The sequence below is a fragment of the Notolabrus celidotus genome, chromosome 5 (genome assembly GCF_009762535.1).
Source record: "Notolabrus celidotus isolate fNotCel1 chromosome 5, fNotCel1.pri, whole genome shotgun sequence".
NCBI lineage: Eukaryota > Metazoa > Chordata > Actinopteri > Labriformes > Labridae > Notolabrus > Notolabrus celidotus.
The window spans coordinates 6,494,008-6,518,695 of record NC_048276.1 but is presented as its reverse complement, the minus strand read 5'-3'; the positions used below and the strand labels follow the sequence as shown (position 1 = coordinate 6,518,695).

At 41.4% G+C, this 24,688-nt stretch overlaps 1 protein-coding gene and 1 long non-coding RNA gene across 4 annotated transcripts in view; one reads left to right on the top strand and one right to left on the bottom strand.

Moving 5' to 3' along the window:
• The window catches only part of ssh2b (slingshot protein phosphatase 2b), a 31,050-nt gene continuing 6,362 nt past the window's right edge, over positions 1-24,688 (bottom strand). Inside the window, exons 1-14 of one of the 2 annotated variants that reach the window (XM_034684346.1) lie at positions 11,183-11,572; positions 8,497-8,609; positions 8,311-8,375; positions 8,091-8,212; positions 7,922-7,987; positions 7,745-7,810; positions 7,357-7,551; positions 7,050-7,143; positions 6,612-6,740; positions 6,242-6,288; positions 5,892-6,038; positions 5,135-5,335; positions 3,715-4,735; positions 1-2,914 (exon numbers count right to left, since the gene is read on the bottom strand). In XM_034684346.1, the coding sequence (XP_034540237.1) occupies positions 1,583-2,914; positions 3,715-4,735; positions 5,135-5,335; positions 5,892-6,038; positions 6,242-6,288; positions 6,612-6,740; positions 7,050-7,143; positions 7,357-7,551; positions 7,745-7,810; positions 7,922-7,987; positions 8,091-8,212; positions 8,311-8,375; positions 8,497-8,609; positions 11,183-11,310 (3,726 nt within the window). In that variant the 5' untranslated portion in view covers positions 11,311-11,572 and the 3' untranslated portion in view covers positions 1-1,582. Of the gene's footprint in view, positions 2,915-3,714; positions 4,736-5,134; positions 5,336-5,891; positions 6,039-6,241; positions 6,289-6,611; positions 6,741-7,049; positions 7,144-7,356; positions 7,552-7,744; positions 7,811-7,921; positions 7,988-8,090; positions 8,213-8,310; positions 8,376-8,496; positions 8,610-11,182; positions 11,573-22,289; positions 22,334-24,688 lie in introns of those variants that run through there. The other variant, XM_034684347.1, reaches the window with a different exon arrangement.
• Positions 15,045-16,935, top strand: LOC117813223. Of its 2 annotated transcripts, none has more exons than XR_004631365.1 (3): positions 15,045-15,096; positions 16,454-16,690; positions 16,844-16,935. It is a non-coding gene; the product is annotated as an uncharacterized LOC117813223 (long non-coding RNA). The 2 variants fall into 2 exon arrangements; XR_004631366.1 differs by lacking the exon at positions 15,045-15,096 and adding an exon at positions 15,799-16,258.

Below are 24,688 nucleotides of genomic sequence, written 5' to 3'. Positions count from 1 at the left end.
TTCTTCAGTTGCCATTGTTTAATGGTCACAGTTGAAGCACATGATAGAAAAAAAAGGACTATTTACACTGATTTTTAAAATAAGACAAAATAAAATCAGGTTTTGACAACACACACACATACCCAACAGCTGCTACAACCCATGCATGCTCCCCAAAAGTAGCAACCATACACTTAAAAAAAAAAAAAAAAAAAAAGCCACATTAAAATTAAAAAGGGAGTAAAGTGCATGTATGACAGACCTCCCTGTACAGACATTTCTGATAGACTGCAGAGAAGCTCCATTTGCCAGTCACAGGCACACTCCTAAAAATGTGTACAAAAAGAGATACTTAAAATCAAAATAAAAAAGTGGACACCCCCACTGTAAAGTTGTGCTACTCCATCACACTCACACATGGACACAAACCAGATACAAAAACATGTACAGCTGCTAAAATTTCGACACTCACAATATAGACCTTTACATCCCAAAGAAAAAAAAAAGAAGCAGAAACTCACAAATATACACTCTGCTTTCAGATCCAACCCCCCCTCCCCCCAACCAACCCCGCCTTTCCTCCCACACTGAACTACATACAGAAAACATCCAGTTTGAGCGCATCCGAAACTGAGAGCACGACGAAGAAGAGAGATCAGTCAGTTTTAAGTTGTCGACAGTGAAGCTGAAATTGTTTGCGACTGACATTCCAGGAGTCCAGAGTTTGACATTTGTGCAGGTCAGATTTGGTTCAGACGTACTGAGGTATTGTGCAGTCAAAACAAACGTTACAAAAAAAAACAACAACAACAGCAGGCCTCTTCTTGTTGCATTTGATTCAATGAAGTTCTGTACAGCTATGAAAGCACTCTCACTTTAATATTCCTGTCACTGTCTAGAGGATGGAGAAAACTCATCCGGTGTGGCTGTGGTGTTAGCTTAGCTCTTTTGTGTTAAGATGCACTGCTGCTAGCACAACCAATGATTAAAACCAGCTTTATATCTGCGTGTCATGTCAGTTCAACTGTATGTACAGGGTTTGAGATGTCTGAGTGCTGAGTTGATTCACTCATCAGATTGTACCAGAAGGAAAGCAGATTTTTCAGTAGTGACCCAGCACAACTATCAAGGAGTGATGATGAGACATGAGAAGACAAGAAGAGGAAAACAGAGGCTGTAGTCCACCGAAAACAAGGGTGGACAAATCAGCCGACAAACAGAGATCAAGTAAATCTTATCAAGTTTGATGAAGGAGAAACCAGCCGTGATTCAGAGAGTGGATATGTGCAGGCTCAGGGTGTCAGCGTCCGAACAAAGTTACCTATTTTCATTGGAATGATTGTTTTTGCTGCTTCCTGAAACAGTTATTTCTTCCTATTTGACTTGAACACAGCCATCATAGCCTTTGTCACACACACACTCATACCGCAGATCTGCAGGGGGAAAGAATGTACAGATAGAAAGGACTTCGATCCTTTAAGGCAAGAGGCATCGGTTTGTTTTGCTGAATAAATCAAACATATGCACTTGATTTCTGATTCTCACACGTGTACATGATCTCTCTCTCTCACTCTTACACACACACACGCACACACGGCGAGGGTTACATGGTGTGGTAAAGGGTGCTAGTAGTTCTTTTCTTAAGCCGCCTCAGAGGGTGAGTCCTTCCGTACTGCTGCCTTGTCGTCATTAGTGTTGGCGCAGGTGAAGGCAGGGCGTCTATGCCAGAGTTAGGGAGTCCCTGTGGGATTGAGGGTGGAGGTGGAGAAGGTGGAGAGGCGCTTCCTGTGTCAGAAAGCCTCTCGCCGCTGATCATGACGACTTCTTGCTGCTGGCAGACTGAGGAGGGAGAGCTGTGGACTCTCTGTTTCTTGGGCTCGTCGCTCACTGCGTGCGTCTGAGGTTCTGCGGTGAACGGGGCTACAGACATGCGGTTGAACTCCCACTCGCTCAGGTCGTTGGCGAGCAGCTCCAGGCAGCCCAGTTTGGCCAAAGAGGCGGAGCGCTTCATCATGGAAGGGGGGGTCAGTCCGGCCTGGCGGATCCTGGCCTCCACTTCTCGGACCCTCTTCTGGACGCTGCTCACTCGCTTCTGAGTGGTTCTGCAGCTGAGGTTAAAGACCTGGTCCACGCAGCAGGCTCCGCCCATGCTCACCTGCTGCAGGAAGGCACCCAGCTCGCACAGTGTCTCCCATGTCTCCCTCATGATGATGTCGCTCTGAGGTCCGTCCGCGGAGAAGTCCCAATCTGTGTCCGACTCCAGCCCCGTCACGCCCTCCAAACACAGGAAGTTCACCGAGGCAAAGGGAGAGTGGGCGGAGCGGTGGAAAGACGAGGTAGAGAGCTTTCTAGTTTCAGCAGGCTGGTGTTTTTGTCCTTTTGTGCTTCTGAACGAATTTCCTGGATCCTCAACTAAATCCCCTCCGTCTCCTTTAACAGCTCCGTCTGCCATATCCTCCTCTTCCTCCTCTTCCTGCTCCTCCTGCACGCTGCAAGACTCCTGTGAGCAAACTGATGCATCCTGGGTAGAAGCCATTGTTTCAAGATGGCCGCTAGGTGGAAGTCGCTGAGAGGAGGAGGAGGAGGAGCTGCCTGAGAGGGACGGTGGAGATGAGGAGGGTGACGTAGTTTCATGCTCCTGTTTCATTCGTTGTTCCAGCTGTTTGGTGACACGCCGCACGGACCCCCTGGTCCAGTCGCTGTAGAGACCAGCAGAAGCCGCGTCCTCCTCTTCTTTGTTCGTCACTTCCTCTTTAGCACTCTCTGCTTCCTTCTTTGATACAACATCTTCATCCTTTGCTTCCTGCATTGACTTCCTCACTTCTTCCTGGTCCTCGGGGCCCTGAGGCTCTGGTTGGCTAGGAGACTCGAGAGGTGAGGTCTCTGTGTGCACTGCAGGCTTCAGTCCTGTGACCGGCACAGGTTCCATCATTTCCTACAAAGAGAGGAGAAACTATATGAATGATTACTCAGATTTAATGCCAAATGGAATCCTTATCATCCACAAAGTTATCTAAAGCAGGGGTTCCCAAACTTTTCAGCCTGCGACCCCAGAAACATAGATGCCAAAGACTCACGACCCCCACTGCCCCTCAAAGTGATTTAATGTGGCTTCATTTAGCTGGTCTGCAGAAAATTAGTCTACCAATATGAGCATGTGTCTGTGTTTCCTGTGCCGTTATGAATTAACCTGCTGCTACTGATGCTTTTGATAATTCACTGTTCACTAACTCTAAACTTAGGAGTCATCTGGTAAAAAGAAAAGTCAGAAAAGTCATTACATTTTCTATTTTCAAGGTTTTAATTCAAGGTTAGCTACTGTTTTTGTCTTTACTATAAAAGGGAAAAATGTATTACTTCTAGATAACTCAAAAAAAAAAGAAAAGCATTCTGGAAGACATCTCATGACCCCCCATTTATGTCTTGCAACCCCCCAGGGGGTCCTGACCCACACTTTGGGAACTCCTGATCTAAAGAGGCAGTCCCATAAAAGTGATTGGGATGTGACAGTTTTACATTTGTACCACCAGGTGGTGCCCTGGCATGTAAGAAAAGCAGGCTGACCGATTAGCAGAGAGTAAAGCTGTTGTGGGCTGCACATAAGGCACGTTATAGAGACAAAAGTCAAACTGATGAGTCACTGTGACCCAAAACTTGGTCAATAATGTGTCTGTGTGGAAAATAAAATGAGGCACTGAAGTTTTTAAATATTTATTCTCCAAGCAGAAGTCTTACCTTGTGTTTGACTTCCTCTTTCCCCTCACCAGCTGAGACCTCCTGAGGCAGTGGTTGCTGTTCCTTTCCACAGCTCTTGGGCTGAGGCGACTGCTGTACAGCAGCACAGTGACTTTTACCATCCTGACTCATTCCTTTGAACTTTTCCCTGGCACTGAAAAAGTTAATGTGGTCTGCACTGTGTCCGAACAACATCCCGTTGTCCTGTGGAATGGCACTGGGGCAGCTGATAAGATCAGAAGTGGAGAGAGAGTGGGCCGGCAAACACATCTGTTGGTCAGAGTCTGTTTTTTTGACAGGCACTGGTTCAGACGGACTCTGGGGTCCTGCCTGTTGTGTGCTTGGTGCTTGTGTTGTCTCGGGCTCAGGCACTGACACTAGTAACGGTTTTATCACAGGCAGATCGCAGGACACCACCTGTGGTTTGATAACATCGTCCGTGCAGGCTGGAGAAGGGGACGGAGCGGGGGAGAGGGGGAGGTGGTGAAAGGATGGAGGTGGGTGAGGCTGGCCCACTAACACGCTCTGAGCAACAGTCGCCAGGTCTGTTTTTTGAAGTTCGGGCACCACAGTGGCCGCCCTCGGCTGGGAGAGGGGCGGCGACGAGGGCTGCTTCTCAGAGTCACATACCCCGTTGGAGAGGTGGGGAGACGGTGGAGACACAGAGCCAGCTTCGGACCCAGGAGGAGGGGACGACTGGCTGGTCTGGACTGCAGCGGAGTGAGATGAGGAGTCGAGGCTTGATGTCCCCACCCTCCCAGGGGCGGAGGAGCTGAGCTTGCTGGACTGGACACCGGTATCAGGCTGGCTGGTGGAGTGTGCTGCTTTGACTGTGCTGGCTGAAGTCCCAAGTGATTCCAGCAATTCTTTCACAGAGGGACTGGGCGTGCTGCTGGACTGGTTACGGGGGTCGGAGTGACCCAGGCTGTGCGGTTGGGCGTGAGTTTTGGACAGCGGCTCGTGGGCTTCAGACAGGTCGCTGTCGGAGTGGGAACGCCAGAGTTTGTTGTGCCTCTGCTTGCTGTGGGAGAAGGTGACACAGGGATTGTGTTATAGTATGTTCATGTCATTCCTACAGGAAGTAAACAAACATGCAGTTTAAGTCGACTATTATCCTTGATGTGCTGTGTCATGAATAGATTTGAGATGTCACCTACAACTGTAGATCTAATCTATCTCTAAGTCCTCTTCAGAGCCAGAGGAGCAAGCTACCAACTTAATAACCAAATGCAGCGTTCAATATAAGACCCAATGCACAAGCAAAGATAAAACTGTGCTGCAACTGTACGTACGACTGATTTGAAGGAATATTCAAAACCCTTTTCTAGTTTGGAGTATGGATGCACACATTGAGCATACAAATAAAGCATAAATCTTAGAGTAGTTTGGAGTGTTTTCAGCTTTGTGTGTCTGTGAATACCTGGCCAGCAGGATGCCTTGATACTCCTCCAGCTGTCTCATGAAGGAAGGGTTGGGTTTGGTCACAGTTCGACGCTCCTTGACGTAATCAAAAGCTTTCTTCAGATCCCAGCCGTGCTCCTTCATGGCGTACGCGATCACAGTGGCAGCAGAGCGACTTATACCCATTTTACAGTGCACCAGGCACTTTGATCCGGCTTTCCTGGAGGAGATAGGGAGAGTCGAGCACACATATTAGCATGTTATTTTCATATTTTGTCAGGCAGATGATCTGGTTGAGTTTGATTTCAGTTCTACTCATTTTTAGGTTCCTCTGAGTCTCTGCTGTGGATATGCTAGACCCCAGCTGCTGCAACTACTACTATCCGTCTCAGCACTATCATCCCTCTCTCCATCCCTCTCTCCAACCCCAACTCGGTCTCAGCAGATGTGTGTCTAACATGAGTCTGGTCCTGCTGGAGGTTTCTGCCTGTTAAAGGAAGTTTGTCCTTGCCACTGTAACTTGCTAAATGCTGAAAAGAACTCTGCTCATGGTGGACTAAGATGAGATCTGACTGAGTCCTGTCTGTAAGATGGGACTGGATCTTGTCCTGTCTTGATGTTGGGTCTTTGTTAATTATGTGGCATAGATAGAGTACAGTCTAGACCTGCTGTTTGTTTATAGTTCTCAGATAACATTTGTTGTGATTTGGCGCTACATAAATAAAGATTTATTGCAACAAAGCAGAAACAAAATGATGTGTGGAAAAGAGACTCACTTGGCTCTAGTTATAAACTTATAGGTGTCGTTCCAATAAGCAAGCAGGTCCGTGGCCTCCTCATCATACACACGGATGTTGTGGTACTCAAACACACCAGGGAAGAAGTTATCAATCTCCCTCGTTACATTCAGGATGTACCGAACCCTGGGAGAGAAGAAGTCCCGAACAAGAGGAGGGATTAGACAAACATGAGAGAGATGATTAAATGTGAAGTCGTTACACATAGCTTATTTGGATAACAGATAAAATCACTGTTATTGTCTCATTATGTAATACAGATTTTTTTATTGGCTTCAGTACATCTTGTGCTGTGTAGTGGCTTGTGTTGTTTTTGTTCCCCTACTTACCCGCTCTTCTGCAACTCCTCCAAATTGGATGCATTCCACTCAGATCCCTGTAGGAAACAAAAGCAATCGTCAGACTAGTTCAGAGCCTTCAACTGAGCTTTTCATAATGCTTCAATCCCAAAGCAGGCCTGTCTTTCATCCAGTGAGCACCCAAACCAAACAAGAACCAAGTACCTTAAAATTGAGACGAATTACAAAAGACTATCTCATATTTGATCAGTCCCCCAGACATGAATTAGACAAGTACAAATAATGTTCCTGCAACCTACGTGAGCACGACGAAAACTACACATTTATGACTACACTTTCAGTTCTTTAATGTTAGTGATCTAGTTTCTGACAGCTCTCAAAGTATGCTGAGGAAACCTACCAAGAAGACGTGATCAAAGATCTCTGTTGGACTGTCCATTTGGCCCAGGATGACAATCATCTCGTTGTCGATGAACTCCTTGAACTCACGCAGGTTGCAGGTCATGTGCATTTCCAGTTCTGTTCGGATCTAAAAGGAAGACATAAATACACAAATATTAAACAACAAATCATTTTGTGCAAAGTTAAAGTTCAAAGTTCAAAGTTCAAAGTCTTCCTTATTGTCAAAAACTGCAGTATGCACCAGACATACAGAGGATTTGATATTACCTCTGTATGTCTGGTGCATACTGCAGTTTTTGACAATAAGGAAGACTTTGAACTTTAAATGCTGACTTTAAGAAACTCAAGCATGATGAACCCAGTTTGGTGCAAAATCTCAGATGCTCCATGTTGTCGGTGAAATGTACACCGCTTTCCCCCCCAGGTACAAACTCACCTCTTTGCAGGTCACATTCTCAAGGTCTTTCTGCATCATGATCTCCCTCAGGCTGGATTTGATCTGTCTCTCAGTCAGCTCTCTCTCTGTAGGTCTGCAGGAACAATGTGACATTGAAATACAATAGAGGAACTAAGTCCAAACTCATTGCTATATTTGGCTTGCTGATGCAAACATAAAGTTGTCTGATTAAACTCCTTTTTGTCATTACTTCAATGTTAGCATCCTAAACTCAAACTATTAAGATCAGATTTTACAGAAACACAGTTTACAGGAGAGACTGAACATTTATAAATATATCACTCACATGTCAGAGAAGAGCACGGGCGAATCAGCACGGTGTGACTGCACATCCTGCATGGCGTTCCACTCATTGATGCGTACCTGGTCAGAGGACACCCTGCTCTGATAGTAGCTGACCCAGGTGAGGAACAAGCTGCCCGGGAAGTAGTTGTGACAACGAGCCACCTCGCATGCTTTATGGAGGGACTGCAGGGCCGACCTGTGAGACGATACGGCGAGAACAAACATGAGATTTTAGCGGCGGGAGATGAAGAGGAAATCAGGACAGAAATAGAAACTTTCAAATATTGGCTTTAAATAGACGCTAGATAAACGCTCGGAAACAATAAAGAGCAGATACACAGAAGATGTTCATTTCTATCGAGGCCTGGGACAAGTGGAGGGTGACTCACCACATGGCCTGCACAGAGACAGGCTTGAAGACGTGCACCTTGGTATCAGTCGACACGCTGAAACCGCTGGAAGCAAAAAGAGAGGGAGCAGAGAGGAAAGAGGGGAAATAAAGACAGTCAGCATAGTGTTTAGAGAGTATTAACTTCATAATTAAAACACAAGGATGTTGATCTTACCCATCTCCATCCAGGTGGATTAATGTGTCACACCATAAAGGCAAAACCATCCCCACAGAACACGAGCTGGAAGGTAAAAAAGAGGTCACGGTTTATTTCCACTTCTAAAAACAGGAAGGCAAATATTAGCTTGTGTGTACATGTGCATGTGTGTGTGTGATTTTCTCACCTATCTACAGGACTGAAATCCATCCCGAGCACCACGCTCTCCTCCGTGTCCTGGCGACCATTGGTTGAGACCACCACCATGTAGCGGGTGATCTGAGCGTGAACACTCTCCAAACGAACCGCCTGCCGCAGGAAAATCACGGTTCATTTCTTGTCATCTGACTCAAAACATTAAGACTGTGTGTCGTTGTGTGTGTGTGTGTGAGACCGTGTGTACCCACCAGTTTGATGTTGTCCTCCGGTCTGAGGAGGGTAAACATGGTTTGAAGATGCTGCTGGATGTCTCCTGGTAAGAGGGAAGAGATAAAACACAAGCTTTGATCAGATTTGAGATCCACATGAAACAAAACTGATAACAGCTGATTTTGTTAAAATGAAAAAAAGGTGTGTCGTTCATGACGACTCACCTGCATGTTTGCTGCGCAGCTGTGAGAAACGAGAGGCAGAAGATGTGGAGGAGCCATTTCCTCGAGGTAGGAAGAGAGCCGCTCCTTTCACAGTCAGGAAACTTTCACTGATGCTGGAAAGAGAGAGAGAAATAAAGGAGAGAAATATGAGTGACAACAGCCTTAAAAAAAATTACAAGACTCTGGGTCGCCAGTGGTCTAGTGATCTAAGTGCGCCCCATGTACAGAGGCTGTAGTCGTTGTCGCAGAGGTTGCTGGTTCGACTCCCGGGTGAGACCATTTGTTGCATGTCGGTCTCAGCATATGTGTGTCTAACATGAGTCTGGTCCTGCTCGAGGTTTCTGCCTGTTAAAGGAAGTTTTTCCTTGCCGCTGTAACTAGCTAAATACTGAGAGGTTTAATGCTCATGGTGGATTAAGGTGGGGTCAGACTGAGTTTGTTAAAGAGTCTTGAGATAACGTTTGTTGTGATTTGGCGCTATACAAATAAAGATTGATTGATTGATTGATTGATTGATTGATTGATTAATGTCGTCCTCCGCTCTCTACTCCCCACATTCCCCGTCTCTCTTCAGTCCTCTGATCAATAAAAGAGATAATGCCAAAAACATAACTCAAAAAAATAACCACAAAATTCACCCAACAATCCAAAGCCTGTTCAAGACGAGACAGGCATGCCTCTGTTAAACTGTCCATGAGTAAAACGCACTGAAGTGAGCTAAATGTACAAAGGCGTGATGACAGCGGAGGGTTTACGAACACACCGACTGGTTTCAGCTGAAACAAACTGACAAACTTGTGGAGAAGTAGTGAAACATTAAAAGTCAACATTAACAGGAATAAGTTACAAGAAAGAAAATTAGATGATTACTCTACACTACATAGAAGAAGAGGTGGGGATACAGTATGTAATTGTATTTTGACTTGTTTTCCTTTCTTTTCTTTTTTTTTTAATCTATTTGAGTATTTTTTTTAATAACAATTATCATTTTGTGATGACAGATAAGTGACTCAGTTATGTTTTTATTTGACCCTTTCCCCCCTTTATTTTAATTTACTTATTTATTCATTTAATTTTCTCTCTTTATTTTCTATTTGTTTATTGAAGAATATTAATACACTATTTTTCTGTTTTATGCATATATAACATTTTGCAAATATATGAATGTTACAAAAAGATGAAAAAAGGAATACAACTGTAAATCATTAAAAAAAAGAGAAGGGATGATGAGCACCATTGTTGTGTGGCTGGGTGGGTTTTTATTGCTTATTATGAATGTTTTATGTATGTATTCTTGTACAGACCGTGACAACAAATGTCCTTATTAAGGACAAATAAAGATCTATCTATCTAAAGAAAAAAGAGTAGAGAAACGAGAAACATTATTAAAGCTGCCGGTCTCTGCATACCTTGTATGATATGTGTTTTTGCGCAGGTGACTTGTTTCTAGAGCTGAAACATGAACCAATAATCAACTGTTCTTCACATTAAAGATAATGTGCAAATGTTTGAATTATAAATCTGTTGTTGGGTCAATTTAAGAGAAAGACCTCCTACATTTCCCAGCCTGAATATTGCTTTGATTTTGTCTGTTGGGCCATCAAGGAATATAGACAATGAAGTCTGCTCTGGAACTTGTGATTAATACTAATCTAGGGTTGTTTTTGTAATGCTACACTGGTGTTCCGCTAATAATTGTCCCCAACCCCATCACATGAAGCAGGCCTGTTTGTTCTCTAGCATGAAAACATCTGCTGATATATGCAGTCTGAGAGGTCTCTATATGTTACGTTATGTTCATGTTATCTTAGAAAACACACGTGGCATCCTGTACAAACATCATATACTGAACAATAATTAAAAGATTTGAGTGCCTCGATGAGCTTAAGACACTTGACAGAGAGGTTTGCAACAAACAGCAGCTGGTTCCAATGACGTCCTGGCTTAACTGAACTGGGCATGTTCATAAAATGACTCGAGACACAGAGAACAACAGAGTGACAACAAAGAGGGCGCCATCAACTACCTGGCTTTCTTTCATCTGATGTAAAACAAGTTGTTGCTACACTGTGTTGTATACCAAGAGATCCTCAGTCCTGTAGCCGGTAACAGCTGAGTTTGCACTGTTACTAAGAGTAAATAACAGACATATGTTTTAAACAAGTGTAAATAAAGATTAAGTGCTTAACGACTAAACTTTTCCTTGACTTTGTGGGTCAGACAAATAAATGGCCTAGAAAGTCAATAATAAAAATACAATTAAAACACAATCTGCTCAGATACAGTGTGCCCCTTTCACTCGGACCCCTTAAGATTTAATTTTGGGACATCTAAGGTCCAGGTCAAATCAAAAGCATATAGAGTGCATAAAAGCAGATGAGCGAGGCATCTAGGACGCATCTCACATGGAGCCAAAGGAAGGAAACGTGTCCCTGCATACTCTGCTGTGCTGTCACATCCTTCCTCTGAAGATACCATGGAAAAACCACATGCTAGATCACTGCAACTAAATACTGGAAAGCAAAGACAATAGGAACAGGAACTGTGTCAAGACAGGATGTGAAGGGAATTGTCCCAATAAGCTGCAAGTCAGAGAAAAAAAAGCACACACTGATTCACATGCATCCTGTACAAGAATTCACAGTCACACAGAAGACCTGGGACTCTGAGTATCCAGTACACTTACAGTTCATAAATCCCCCCCTGAGGTATCACAGAGTTCTCGGGGAGATGGGGTCTCATCTGCTCCCCGCAGCAGGCGCAGAAGCAGCCGGAGGATGAGCTCCGTGGCGCGGTCACCACCCCGGGAGGCATCGCACAGAGGCGGGCTGTTGTTACCGATAATCGATGATGTGTATGGAGGTGAGGTGGGATCACTCCAGGATGATCAAAAAGGACGATTCACGTTTTGTTACAACTGTCCGTGAACGCGGCATGAATCAAGAGTTTATATAAAACGCGTTTAGAGAATATTATTTAAAAAAACAAGACATGTTTACATATTTAACACATATTTAACACATGCTGTAAGGAGGGCAGGTGCCTCCTCTCAACATCTGCTCTGTGGTTCTGGTGTGTCTGCAGCAGGCTGCGGTAACACTGCAGCTGAGGGGAGGAGACATGTGTGGGCCAATCAGCGAACAGAGCAGGGTGTCGACGGTCATATGGGGGATCATTAGTGCCACAACGTGAGGAGGGGCTGATGCATCACGGATGGGCTACTTACTGCATCATGCCATTGATGGACATAAATCCATTGATGGACATAAATCCATTGATGGAAATGGATCCATTGTTTACTAGAGTAACAAAAAAAAGAATGGCAAGAATGGCACCTAAAATTAGCAAATTTCACTTAATTTGGATAATCAGATATTTATAGGCTTTTTTTCCTTTCTTATTTCTGGTTGCAACTATTAGCCTACTGAAGATGGCCAACTTAATAGAGAATATTAAAGAAACTGAATAAATGGAACTAATTTATTTACAGGATGATGGTATGTTCAGGTTAAATCCATAGCAGTGCCAAGATTAAAAAGCAGCCAGGTAGTGCTGGGCGATATGGCCTCAAATTAACATTATCATCAATATCTTGTTTTCTTTTGCCCTTATACTTCATTATCAATGGCCACGGTTACATGATGTTTTTCAATTCAGAATTAATTATTTGGAATTAAATAATTCAGAATTAAAGTTTTCTCCTTTGCGTTTACATGGAAATAGTAATTCTGAATTGAGGTTTACATGGAAAACACGTTTAATCGTCTTTATTCATTTCCTCTTAAGGTCTGGGGGTTGGGAAAGGTTCTGATTGGACAGGGGCGGGCGTGACGTATTTACGTCTACTGGAAGAAAACAGACTCCAGTTCCTGCTTCTTTTATTTTCAGTTACAACATGGGAGACCACACATAAGTACAAATTTCACTTTGATTTTGATTATAGTTCTTAAAAAGCAGCTCGACAAAAACATACTGCTTCACTTTCATCAGCTGAGGAGGAGAAGAGAGATAGAGGACCGGAGAAGGGAGGCGGAAAACCGGACTTTTTGGAATCACAGCCAACAGTTAGTGCAACGGCTGCTCTACCTCAGCCCACTGCCACATCCCGCTCGCAAGTCCAGACAGCAGTGGATGAAAGTGCAAAGCAAGGACTGGTGGAACCGAATCGTCCTGACCGAGTTTATGGTTGTTGAGTGGAAGGAGAACTTTCAGATGACCCGCGCATCGTTTGTGAAGCTGTGTGACCTGGTGCAGGGCCTGGTGTCCCCCGATGTGGCAGCCAGCGCGGAATATGTGCGTCATTGCGACAAGACAAGGGAACGAGCATGCCCAGAACGACCAGAATTAATTTAAAGCAGGATGAACGTATACATGATCGAATAATTATTCAATTCAGATTTAAAATCAGAATAAACCAGACACTTACTTTAGATTTAAGTTTAATTCGGAATGGTCATTTTCATTCGGAATTAGGTGTTTACAAGGTCATTTTTAATCTTTTTTAAAGAGGATTTAATTTTAATTCTGAATTAAAGAGGAATTAAAAGTCTCATGTAAACGTAGCCACTGTGTATAAGTTAAATATGCACAACTATTAAATCTTGGATATTTTTTCTTCTTTTAAATCTTTCTCATATTGTGCAGCATTTGTTGCTGAAACTGTTTTTCCGCAGTGTTTATTTATTATTTCTGATCAATATTGTCTTCATTAAAGTCAAGGACTTTTTTTTTATGTTCTGTTTCATCTTCACTAAAGCCATCATGTGTCCCAACAACAGATCTAACATTTTTCCTTGGTACAGGCTGCTCGAGTTGCTCAATTGGCTCAGTGTTTGAGTATAATGTTGCTTTCATGTCAGACTGAAAGAGGCGGACATGACTACATTCATTTGCAATGAATTGCCCAATCATGTGTCACTTTGTTACTGTTGACAGTAATATTGAGAGCAACAAAGTCTATGTAGGGAGCAAGTCAAGGTGGATAAATAGGAAAAAAAGGGAACTTCTAATGTAAGAAACCTAACCTGTAGTTGAGATTGAAATTAAGTTGAAATACAAAATTTAGCAGCAGCTATGTGTTCCTCCAAGTTATTTTGGTTTCTATATGTTAGCAATCTGCTGTGTGTTGTGATATGATTAAATCACAACTTGTTCAACCAATTTATGTCAACATGTTAAACAGAGGCATGTAGCAGAGTCGGAGAAATGTGTCTCACTACGAGATGTGAAATACCGCTACAGCCTACAAACACCCGCTAAAGAGCTGCCAACATTAGCGGTTCATTTTCCCATTGCATTGTGAATGACAAGAAAGGGACACGGTGAAAACGTATTACCTATGCGTTGCATATTGCTTAAGATATGGTGCCAAAATATACAGGGGAAAGACCTGGGTTCATCCGCATGCTTAAAACTATCAAACCCTGATATATGCAACCTAGCCTCAAGCATTTTGCTGACGTTGATCTGCCTCGTTGGTACAGATATACGTGTGAAAAGCTTGCTAGAGAAACTTGATGGTAAGTCATTTTATTCCACCACAACAGGCAAATGGTCCACGTAGCCGTACATAAGTTTGACTGTGAATTTATCCAAGGCAACTAGAATCTGCAAAGTGTCTGCCTCCAAACAGCTTACTTCTCTGATGACCACAAAGGTGAGCTAAAGGTGAAGTAGCTAAAAACCTGTTACGAGTCATGTCTTTGTGATTTGAAGTTTGTTTTATTAATATTTTATTTATTTTTAAGGAGGAAAAGAAGAATCAATTAAAATCGCAAATTAAGTTTGGTGTGAAAAAGCAGAGATTTAATTTTTCGGCCATATCACCCAGCCCTACATTCAACAATATTTTAAATTATGTTTTTGGTCACCTCCAGTGATCCAAGTCAAAAACAAAACTGACAGCAGTGACTTCTCAAGGCCTGCTTTGTTATGAATGTAGAACCCTGGCTTTACTTTGCTTGAATAAGGAAAATAAATGTCTGATCATTTCAGTCAAATCAACAGTCAGCTCCATCAAAGTTGTCAGGAACTTTCTACTCCACCTTTTCCAGCACATCTTGTCTGCTTGAAACTCAATATTCAGTTGTGCAACTGTTTTCCGTCCTGACAGCGTGATGCAACTAACACAGAGATCCCCTTGCTGTATACTTTAGAATGAAAAAGACAAGACAAACGACAACCACCCAACATGAAGTATCTATCTCGATGATGTAGGGTCAATCTGTCAGGACAGGGTCACTTTTAGGGATGACCACAATTAATCGATTATCGATTAATTGATTGTTAAGAAATTACTCGAAACACACATTTTTGTTATCAATTTTCCGTCACGTGGAACAAACATCATGTGGTCTCATATTACACTCATCTATCAGGGAGGGGTTTTAAGTTTAAAGCCTGTTTCGATGTGAATCAGCTGTTAAAGGTGTTGCGCACAGCGGAGACGCTCAGCTGGCGGCTGCGGCTGTGCGTCAGGTCTCCACGTGCGCTTTTTAAAAGAGGATCAATACAAAACTGCTGCCAACAACAACACGGACACAAAGGTTGACAGCTTTAAACAAGATATTTCCCACCTTTGGATACGAAGGCAACAGACAGGTGGGAAATTCAGGTACGCTACGTTTGCAGACCAGCAACATCAGAGCCGTCTGAGCTTTTCTCCAGCGGGACTGATTATGACCCGGTTGCGCTCCTGGCTGACACCTGACCGAATACACATGTTTATTTTTCTCAATAAGAACGAGTAGACAGAAAACTGGACACTGTGAGTCTGAAGTACTTTTCTGTTAGTATTATGAGCCTTCACTTTATAAGATTATGTCCGCGGAGAATATTTTAATGAGCCTGATCGTTGATATTCTGCGTGTCAAACATGTGCCTGTATTCAATAACGTCAGTTCTATGCATTTTGTTGCTGTAAAAAAATAAAATTTAGGGGGAAAACAACCTATTTGGCATTGTTTTTGACGTAAGAATAATAATGTTTTTTTTTTTATCAATTAATCGATAATTGATCGTTAACATTTCCAAAAATCGATCACGGAAAATACTTAAAATGTACATCCCTAGTCACTTTCAGGCCATGAAACTTTGCAATCTCGTCCCTATGATAACATTTCTTCATCGATTACTCCACATCTCCAGAGGGAGATCCTCTGCACACTGATCTGTCACTGATCACCTCCATGCTGCAGGAGGAAGGGTGACAAAGTTGTGAAACCAATCCTCCGTCTGTTGCCTTTGGGTAAAATTCTCACAGGGCACGGACACCTGACACCGTGAGCACTGCTGCTTCCAGCAACAGCAACAACAACAACAACAACAACGGAAAAAGGATTGAGAAATCCAAAAGAAGACATCAGCTGGGACTCGGGGAGACACTTGACCTTGGATTTGGTTACACTGCTTGTTGCTTTTTGAACCCTCGAGGTTTCAATTTAAGGATTAATTATATCTGAGGGTAACTGGAAGGCCATCACCTGACTGCCAATTCATATGACGAGATAAACAAGTGCAGTGTTGTTGTTCTGTTAGGTACATCAGTGGGTTGCGTAACACTGCACAAATGTGTTATCAGTGGAGTGTGTTTTGATACTTCTTTGCCCTTGTATGACATCCTGGATCAAGCGGCCAGATGGTGTGATTTAGTTGCAGAATCAAGATCAAGTGGGGTCAGTAAACCCATGATGGTACAAGCCTTGAGTTCGTCTTTGTGATCTTTAGAGGCAGGATGTCTATTTAATGGTGAGCTGAGTAACAGGTGGGTGATTCATTTGCATACAGAGCAGGTGTATGCTTGTATGTTGTAACAATGTCAAGCATTCAAAGGAAACATGAAAGGAGAGAGAGTTCAGAGCAAGTGTGAACTATGTGAATGTTCAAAGCAGACCGCAGCAACTCCTACCCACCAGGAGGTCTTCCCTGTGACTGATAACAGCTTCTTTTTATTTGACAGCTACCCCATCAACACCTCAGCTTCCTCTTCAACTCTCCCAGACCTGCCACAGCCTCTTCTCGTCACGAGGCTGCTTTCAAACCACTTCACTCGGTCGCTTGAGGTGTTGGACGAGCCTCCAAAAGTCCCATTTTTCGGTTTTCTCATTCAACTGCTGAAATTCACACCATCCAACGACAGGCAGTGAACACCGGGATGTGGTTGTTTCATGCGGACTGACACTGGACACTCCTCCAGGTACTTCTGTCTCCAGGTTTACAAATACACAGACGGTCACCTTAGCAATCACAACATAACATCCCATTTATAATACAGTACGCTCAAGGCTATGCACACACCATTCCCATGATGCATGAGTCTGCAGTGTTTATTTTTCTCTCTCTCTCTCAGGAGTTCATACGGTCACACTTTGGTCTAATGAACGCCGATATACTGGAGTCAGACCTTTTTTATCCCTGAAAGATAAATGTCTTTAATTGCCATGCCTGTATCACCACTTGTATTGATTATTGCAGCTCCCTTTTTACCGTAGAGATCACGTAACTTCTCTTCTTAAAACTCTGCACTGGTTACCTGTCTCGTTTAGAATTGAAGTACTTTTGCTTGTTTTTGAAGCTCCTCCATACATCACAGCTCTCCTGTGTCTTATGTTCCACCATGATCACAGGTCCTCGAATGCTTCCCTTTTGAACTCTGCCTCTGGACATTAAACTGCGAGCTCTTTGGGTGTTTTTTAAAAGCAAACTTAAGACTTAAGTTTTTAATCTAGCTTTTAACTTGGAGTAACTTGCTTTCAGCCCTGGACTGCATTATTACCATTATTGCCATAGTTTTAGCATCATTTTTTGACATTTTATGACATGTGCTGCTGACCTCTTGGCCAGGTCACCCTTGTGAAAGAGATCTTGATCTCAATGGGGTTTTTTATCTGGTTAAATAAAGGTTTCATAAAAAAAGAAATAATAACAAAAATTTTGATTTGTTATATTTGATTCTGTCTTATTATATTATATTTTATCTTTTTTATTAATTTTTCTGTTACTTCTCTGATTCTATTTTATTGATTTTATTATAATGATTTTATTTTGAAGTATTTTATATCCCTTTCCTGTCCACTTTTACCTATTACTGCTGTTTTCTCTCTGTTCTTTAGGGAAGCACTTTGGGCTGCATGCTTGAGTGTATGAAAGGTGCTTTATAAATAAAAATGAGTTGAGTTGAGTTTCTGGTGTAGTCAGCTGATACAATGATAACTGACTTTAATTATCTAGATGCTAACTTCAATATGATACCAGTAAAATTAAGTCATATGGATACCAACAAAAATTAAACTCCTGGCTCCAACAATTTGGCATCATACATTTTTTAATCAGTTCTGGTTCATCATTCAGTCATTTAACAGAGAACAATATTTGACACATTGACGAATGATGTCTCATTTTCTGTCTCTCAGCTCTGATTTCACTAACGGTGCTCGCCCTCTTGACTTTTCCTCTCTGTAACTTGACCGTTGCTGCTCTCCCTTTCACTCACAGCAGCTTTGGGTTTAAAATGATGAATGCAGATCTGTCTGTTTCATAAGCTTTGGTACCTTTAAATGGGATTTAATGTAATAATAAATCAGATTGTATTATTTTGAAGCATGTCGTATTGAAAAGTATCTGAAACTTTGACGACCTGACAAGACATATAGGCTTTAACTTCTGCTCCCTGATTATCTTATTGTAGATGTTTGAGGGGGGTTGAGGTTTAAAATTCTGCGCTTCTTTACATACTTTATTATTATGATAATATATTTTATTTTATCTTTTCTTTAGTTATTATTATTCGTATTTATATCTTATTTTATTCCTTCTTTCTATTAATATTTTGACTTTCTTACATACTGTGTATAAGAGCATACTCTAATAACTAAAACATTAAGATTTTGGGCCCTTGGCCAGGAAACTCCCCAGATCTTAATCCCATTGAGAACTTGTGGTCAATCCTCAATAGGCGGGTGGACAATCAAAAACCCACAAATTCTGACAAACTCCAAGCATTGATTATGCAAGAATGGACTGCCATCAGTCAGGATTTGGTCCAGAAGTTGATTGACAGCATGCCAGGGAGAATTGCAGAGGTCTTGAAAAAGAAGGGTCAACACTGCAAATATTGACTTATTGCATGAATTCTGTGTAATTCTCAATAAAAGCTTTTGATACTTATGAAATGCTTCTAATTGTATTTCATTATACCATAGAAACATCTGACAAAAACACCTAAAAACCCTGAAGCAGCAGACTTTGTGAAAATGTAATATTTGTGTCATTCTCAAAACTTTTGGCCATGACTGTACGAAAAGCTCAATTGTTACTTGATGACTGCAGACTGGTTCTGGATTCTGGATCACACAACCTCAGACTGCTCAAATCTAACAGGTCTATTCTGCCATAACTACAAAAAGGTACCAGAAAACTTCTGACACCAACAATCTTTACTTACGTATCTGTTGAATGTGATTATTAACATCCTTATCAGTATGCCCGACATCATAGCTAACAGGCGTCATATCCTAAGTGAAAAGATTGACTGTGGAGTCTTGAAGACACAAGAAGGTCTCCTGTAAAGTGAGTGGAAATCATCATTCCTGTCTTGTCACCTGAATGAATACATTATTAATTTCAACTCAGTAAATCAATAATTGATTTCATTTGGAGACTCATCATCCCTCTGTGTCCCTCGGGTGTCTCCTCTGCAGGTCCTCCAGTGACGTTGCTGCTCCAGCCGACGTCACTGCTCTGCTGATGTCACGGGCTTTAATCAGCAGCACTGCAGTAGGCACTGCTAATGCAGACAGACACACTGCATCACTGAAGCCTTATTCAGGTCTGAATGAATGTCACCACCTGTGTGTGAGAGATGAGCTCTGCTGCAGCTGCTGACTTCTATGACGCTGACGTCAGCAGATTGGAACAATAATTCAGCCTTTCAGTGAGCTGCTGCTGACTCACATCCACTCTAGTGTTTCGCCTCTTTGCCGACAACTTTGGGAAAATTGAGATTATCTTGCAACTTGGACGGACATGACAGGGGTAGAACTTTAAAAATAATCTGAATATGTAATATTGATCTGTACCTTAAAGCTCCTGTGAGGAGTTTTTGGCTGGTTATGAAATAGACTGAAATTCACAGTGATGCCTCTTTATGAGCTACAAAGCAAAATGAGACCAGCAGCGACAAGACAGATAATTTCTTTGGAGATTTTGTTGACAGAACACACCCACATGACAAAAATAAATCAGTCGTAAGAGGAGCTGATCTATCCATAGGGGGCGCCAAAATCAACACAATCAGGAAGTTCCTCAGTGGAGCTTTAATTTCATTCTTTCTTGCTTGATACTAAATATGAGTGTCCAAAAAAAAGACTTTTATCACAAAATCTCACCCTTTTCTTTCCTATCAAACATTCAAATGTGATGGGATTCAGAAATGTAACCATGTCTAATGACGACCAACACTCCACCATGCAGATGGGAGAAAAACATCTATATATTTTTGCTAGCATCTGCTGATCGGTGTAACCCAATCTAGCTGGCACAGTCTCTAACTAGAGATACTTAAAAAGGTTTGTGACTAATCTGAAGTCAAGGTGAAGTTCAGAGTCTGCCTGGCAACAAGATATTTATATATTAATATGTGCTCCTTTGAAAAATGTAATGGCATGCTCTTATGAGTGACTAAGTCATGGTGTCAAAATATATAATGCATTAAAACAAAATTCCCAAATAGCAGATTTAAAAAAACAGATAACATTATTTATATATTTTATTAAGTTGTAATTATCTTTAACTTATTTTGGCTGTTGGGATTATTACTATTTCTTTTTTAATATATACATATTTTTTTATTTTATATGTATATACTCCTTTTATTTACTGTTACAGAGTCTGACTATTTTTTATTATTTTACATTTTTCTTTTAGGGCGACTTTGTCCGTAGAATGTTAAATATTGTACGTTCAAAAATGTATAAAAATGTATTGAACATTTTAAAAATAACAGATAACAAATGTGTGAATAATATGCAATTAATCGTGAGGTGATTCTTGGCAATCATGCAATTAAATGCAATTTTAAAAATGGATCATTTGACAGCCATAATTGTTAATGATGATAAACGTCTTTAAAAAAACTGTAATATTAATATAGGGGTTAAAAATAAGCAAACAATTATGCTGTGAACATTATTGGCTTATAGTAGGGGGCAGTTGTGGTTCTCTATGCTGGTTGCCACCCGGTTTAAAAGGAGGGAAGACAAAGAACACTCAGTAACTGCAGTGTGTGGCTTTAACTGCAGCACAGATCATGGCGGAGGAGATGATGGAGGAAAGCGAGATATTTAATCAGAAGTTTCTGTCACAAGGCGGGTGATGCATAAAACATAACTTTGAATGTCATTAGAAATTGATGATTAACCCATCAATCAATGAATCAATCAGTCTTTAAGTTATGGCACCAATTCATGCAGATGTTATCTCAAGACACTTGACAGAGATGTAGGTCGATTGTGTTTATTAGTCCAACCTTTGGCTTGCCTGACCTTAATCTAAATGAAAGCATTGTTCATGTATTTTCTAAGTTTTCCATTTAACTTCATTATTGTACATTTCTTTCTGCTGTGATAATCACAGCAGCCCTAGTGTGACATAGTTAAGCAGAACAGCGTACAGTTAAATCCAGCATCAGAGCAGCCTGAGCTTCCACTGAAATGTCAGACAGCCAAATGTTTATGGCTGTTTGACCAGGGAGCATGAAGGTCAAAGGTCAAGCAATCTTAAGAGTTCAGGAAAAAGACACTGAAGATAGCATTTGTTTGCACTTGACCGTAAATCAAAATTATGACTGACCATATACCTGCCTGCCTTTGTCCACTTGCACACACACACACACTCACACACACTCACACGCACAGCCCCAGTATGTGAATATAGATTTCACTCCCAGCTGCACAAATACAGAAAGCCCTCTCAGTTGGATGCCACAGAGCTCCGATGACCAGACAGACACACAGGCGCTCTGACTTAGGGAGGGGCCAGCAATCCCTTCTGGATCAGCAGGGCAGCTCCCCTGACCCACATACGCACATGACTCACAAGGGCCCTACTGCCCTCTGGTGGAGAGCCAGAAAACGACTGTTAATAATCTCTCATGAGAGGATTCCAGGATGTAATTATCCACAGGCCAAATAAAACAAAGAGAGAAGTGAGAGTGTTACTGCAATGTTAAGTTCACTTGTATCATGTGTATCTAGAACAAATAAACACAGGAGCAGTGGCAGGAAATTGCTGATTACTGGGGGACGAAAACCAGTTGAAAATGTGGTCGAATGAAACAGGATAAACCAGATTCCCGACTTCAGTTTAGCGCCCGAGGCAACGAGGGACAGCGCTGTATTGTGTCACTACAATAGCACAGCAGCTCTTTGTATCAGGAGAGGAAGGAAATCCTGGAGGGACAGACATATTTAATGATTAAGTGTAGTAGTGTGCTCCTTTAGGTGAAGTCTGCTCTCTCTCCCGTTGGTCTAGGTCGAGTTATGTCAGGTCAGAAGTCAGGGACAGAAACATAGCAGAGCCTCTGTCCTTTGACACTTCAGCTCACGATCTGGACTGGCACTATATTTCTGATACACTAATGTACACTGGTTTTTGAAGTCTAACCAATGAAGTTTATATATGAGGTGAAAGAGAGAAGTTCCTCTTCAGCACTAAGGTCATATATGGAGGGGAATACAGACACTTTGTCTGAGACAGAGAGGGGAAGTGATCCTGCTCTAGATCTGTCAGTATCTTACCTCCTCGGCTGAGAGCGACGGTCATCCTCCCCACTACCGGACTCCTGCAAAGACAAATAAGGAAATAACACATCGGTTAATCATTACATACTATAACTAGTGATACGTGCTCACTATAATAGTGATATGTGCTCACTATAATAGTGATATGTGCTCAACACTAATAATAATGTTTAACAGGGACTCTTTTTTTTTTTACAATTTATCAGAAATATGAAAAAATATAAACAGCTTTATTGCTAAATAATTAGTAATGTGAACATCATGTGAACATGTGTACATCATGCAGTGTTTGATTATGTTTAAGATGCTCTGTGAAGGATTAATACACTAAACACCATCACATCAAACCCGTCTAAGGGCCTGTGAATAAACATTTTTTTATGCACTTGCAGCGCTTCTTGTTGGTGCTTACTGCTGCCTAAAAAAGTTGTCTTCAGGCACTTCCACTTCTCTTGATAGTGATCATTATGTCTGATTTCAATTTTTATGTGCTTACTAAATGCCTTTAAACAAAGACATTTCTAACAAGAGCACTTTAAAAAATGGAGAGTGATTGCAGAGTCAGTTACCTCAATTTTTCAATTTATTCGTATTTTTATTTTTAGTTAAAGCTGTTGTGAGGAACTTCTAATTTGTATTGATTTTGGCGCCCCCTTTGGACAAAGTGATACCTCTTATCTCTTGTCCTGTACATGCAAAAGTAGTGTTTTGTACAAAATCATTATGCTGTTGTCTTCCAACAGTCAAATTTATCACACAACTTGATTATTTTCCATGAAAACAGTCAAATAAATGCTGTTTCTAAAGTGAGCTGTCAATCATCCCGTCTGACACCTACCCCCTCACAGCGGTTTTAAGCATTAAAATCGTCAACAGAGCAGGCATCAGTGTTGTTGCTGATGGTCTTGTTTACTCTTAAAGGTCATAAAGAGGCATCAGTATCAGTTTCAGTCTGTTTCTCAGCCAGTTCAAAACTCCTCACAGTGCCTTTAATTTAACAAATTAATTTGAAGGTATTTAATATGATTATTTATTGTTTTATTATTTCATTTTTTATTCATAATTCTTTTTTTTTTAAGTTATATTTCTTGGCTTTTTTCCTTTATAGTAAGACAGCTGAACAGAGACAGGAAACACGGGGAGTAGAGAGCAGGAAATGGTCGCGGCCAGGAGTCGAACCGGCGACCTCTGTATCGAGGACTATAGTCTCTGTATATGGGGCGCTTAGACCGTTAGGACACCAGCGCCACTCATTCATAATTTCTATGTTTTTAATGTAACTTTTTCCTACTTTATCTGATGTGATTTCATATTCTTTAAAACTTTTTAATGTCCTTTAATGCGTTTCTTTAAACCCTCTATAACTGATTTATTGCTCTCCTGTCTCATCCCTTTATTCTGTTTATTTGCATTTATTCTTTTTAACCTTTTACGCTGTATTGTGTTTTTTGCATTATTAGAATTTTCTGTCTGTCTGTTAAAGGTTTAATCTGTTATCCTCCTGAATTCTGCCATGCTTTGTTTGTCAAAGTAGGCAAGGCAAGTTTAATTATAAAGCACCACTTATACAAAGAGCAATTCAAAGTGCTTTACAGAGTTCAAAACAAAACAAAAACCAGCACACTAACAATCAACAAAAACATACAGCAAACACTTCAAACATTGAAATGTATATTCGGCCAGTTATGTTTGATCTACTCTCTCTCTCTGTGTACTTGTGTAACGTAACGTACATAGTAAACAGTGTCTGGTCTTAATATTTATTTAAATAAGGAGGGATTATTCTAAATGATCAACCCTGTTCGCTGCTCTGAAGTACATAACTTGAAAAAGTACTTTGTAAACATTTGTTTTTAAAGGTTCTATATAAATAAGAGTTGTTATTGTGACTTCTGACAAGCGATTGTCTCCTCTGCCATTGTTCTTGACATGGTTAACATCGGATGTCCCAACCCTTCTACATTTGATAGTCAGATTGACCTTTTTCAACTACGAGTGCAGAGACAAAAAACTGCTGAGTCAGAAGGCAATTTGGGGCACTTGTCCCACCAGCAGGGATACTGATCCCTAAAAACCCCTTAACTACACTGGTTTTATAAAGAGAAATGCTGTAAGTGGACACAGGCCCTAAAAACTCTGAATGATTGTCACCACCATTTGAACCAAACAAAAAGTGAGACAGGACATAGATATATTTAGTCCCTTTTCTGAGTGCAAAACAAAAGCAGCTTTGCAAACACACATTTATGAGTTCACACATATTCATACGCTCACAAAGACACATTATAATCGTTTAAAGCATCAACACACTATTCAGTTCTGTCTGAGCCCAAAGCACCAGCGCAGTAAGTTATGATCTCAATTTGCACGCTCTCCAGGAAAGTGACCTCAGTCTG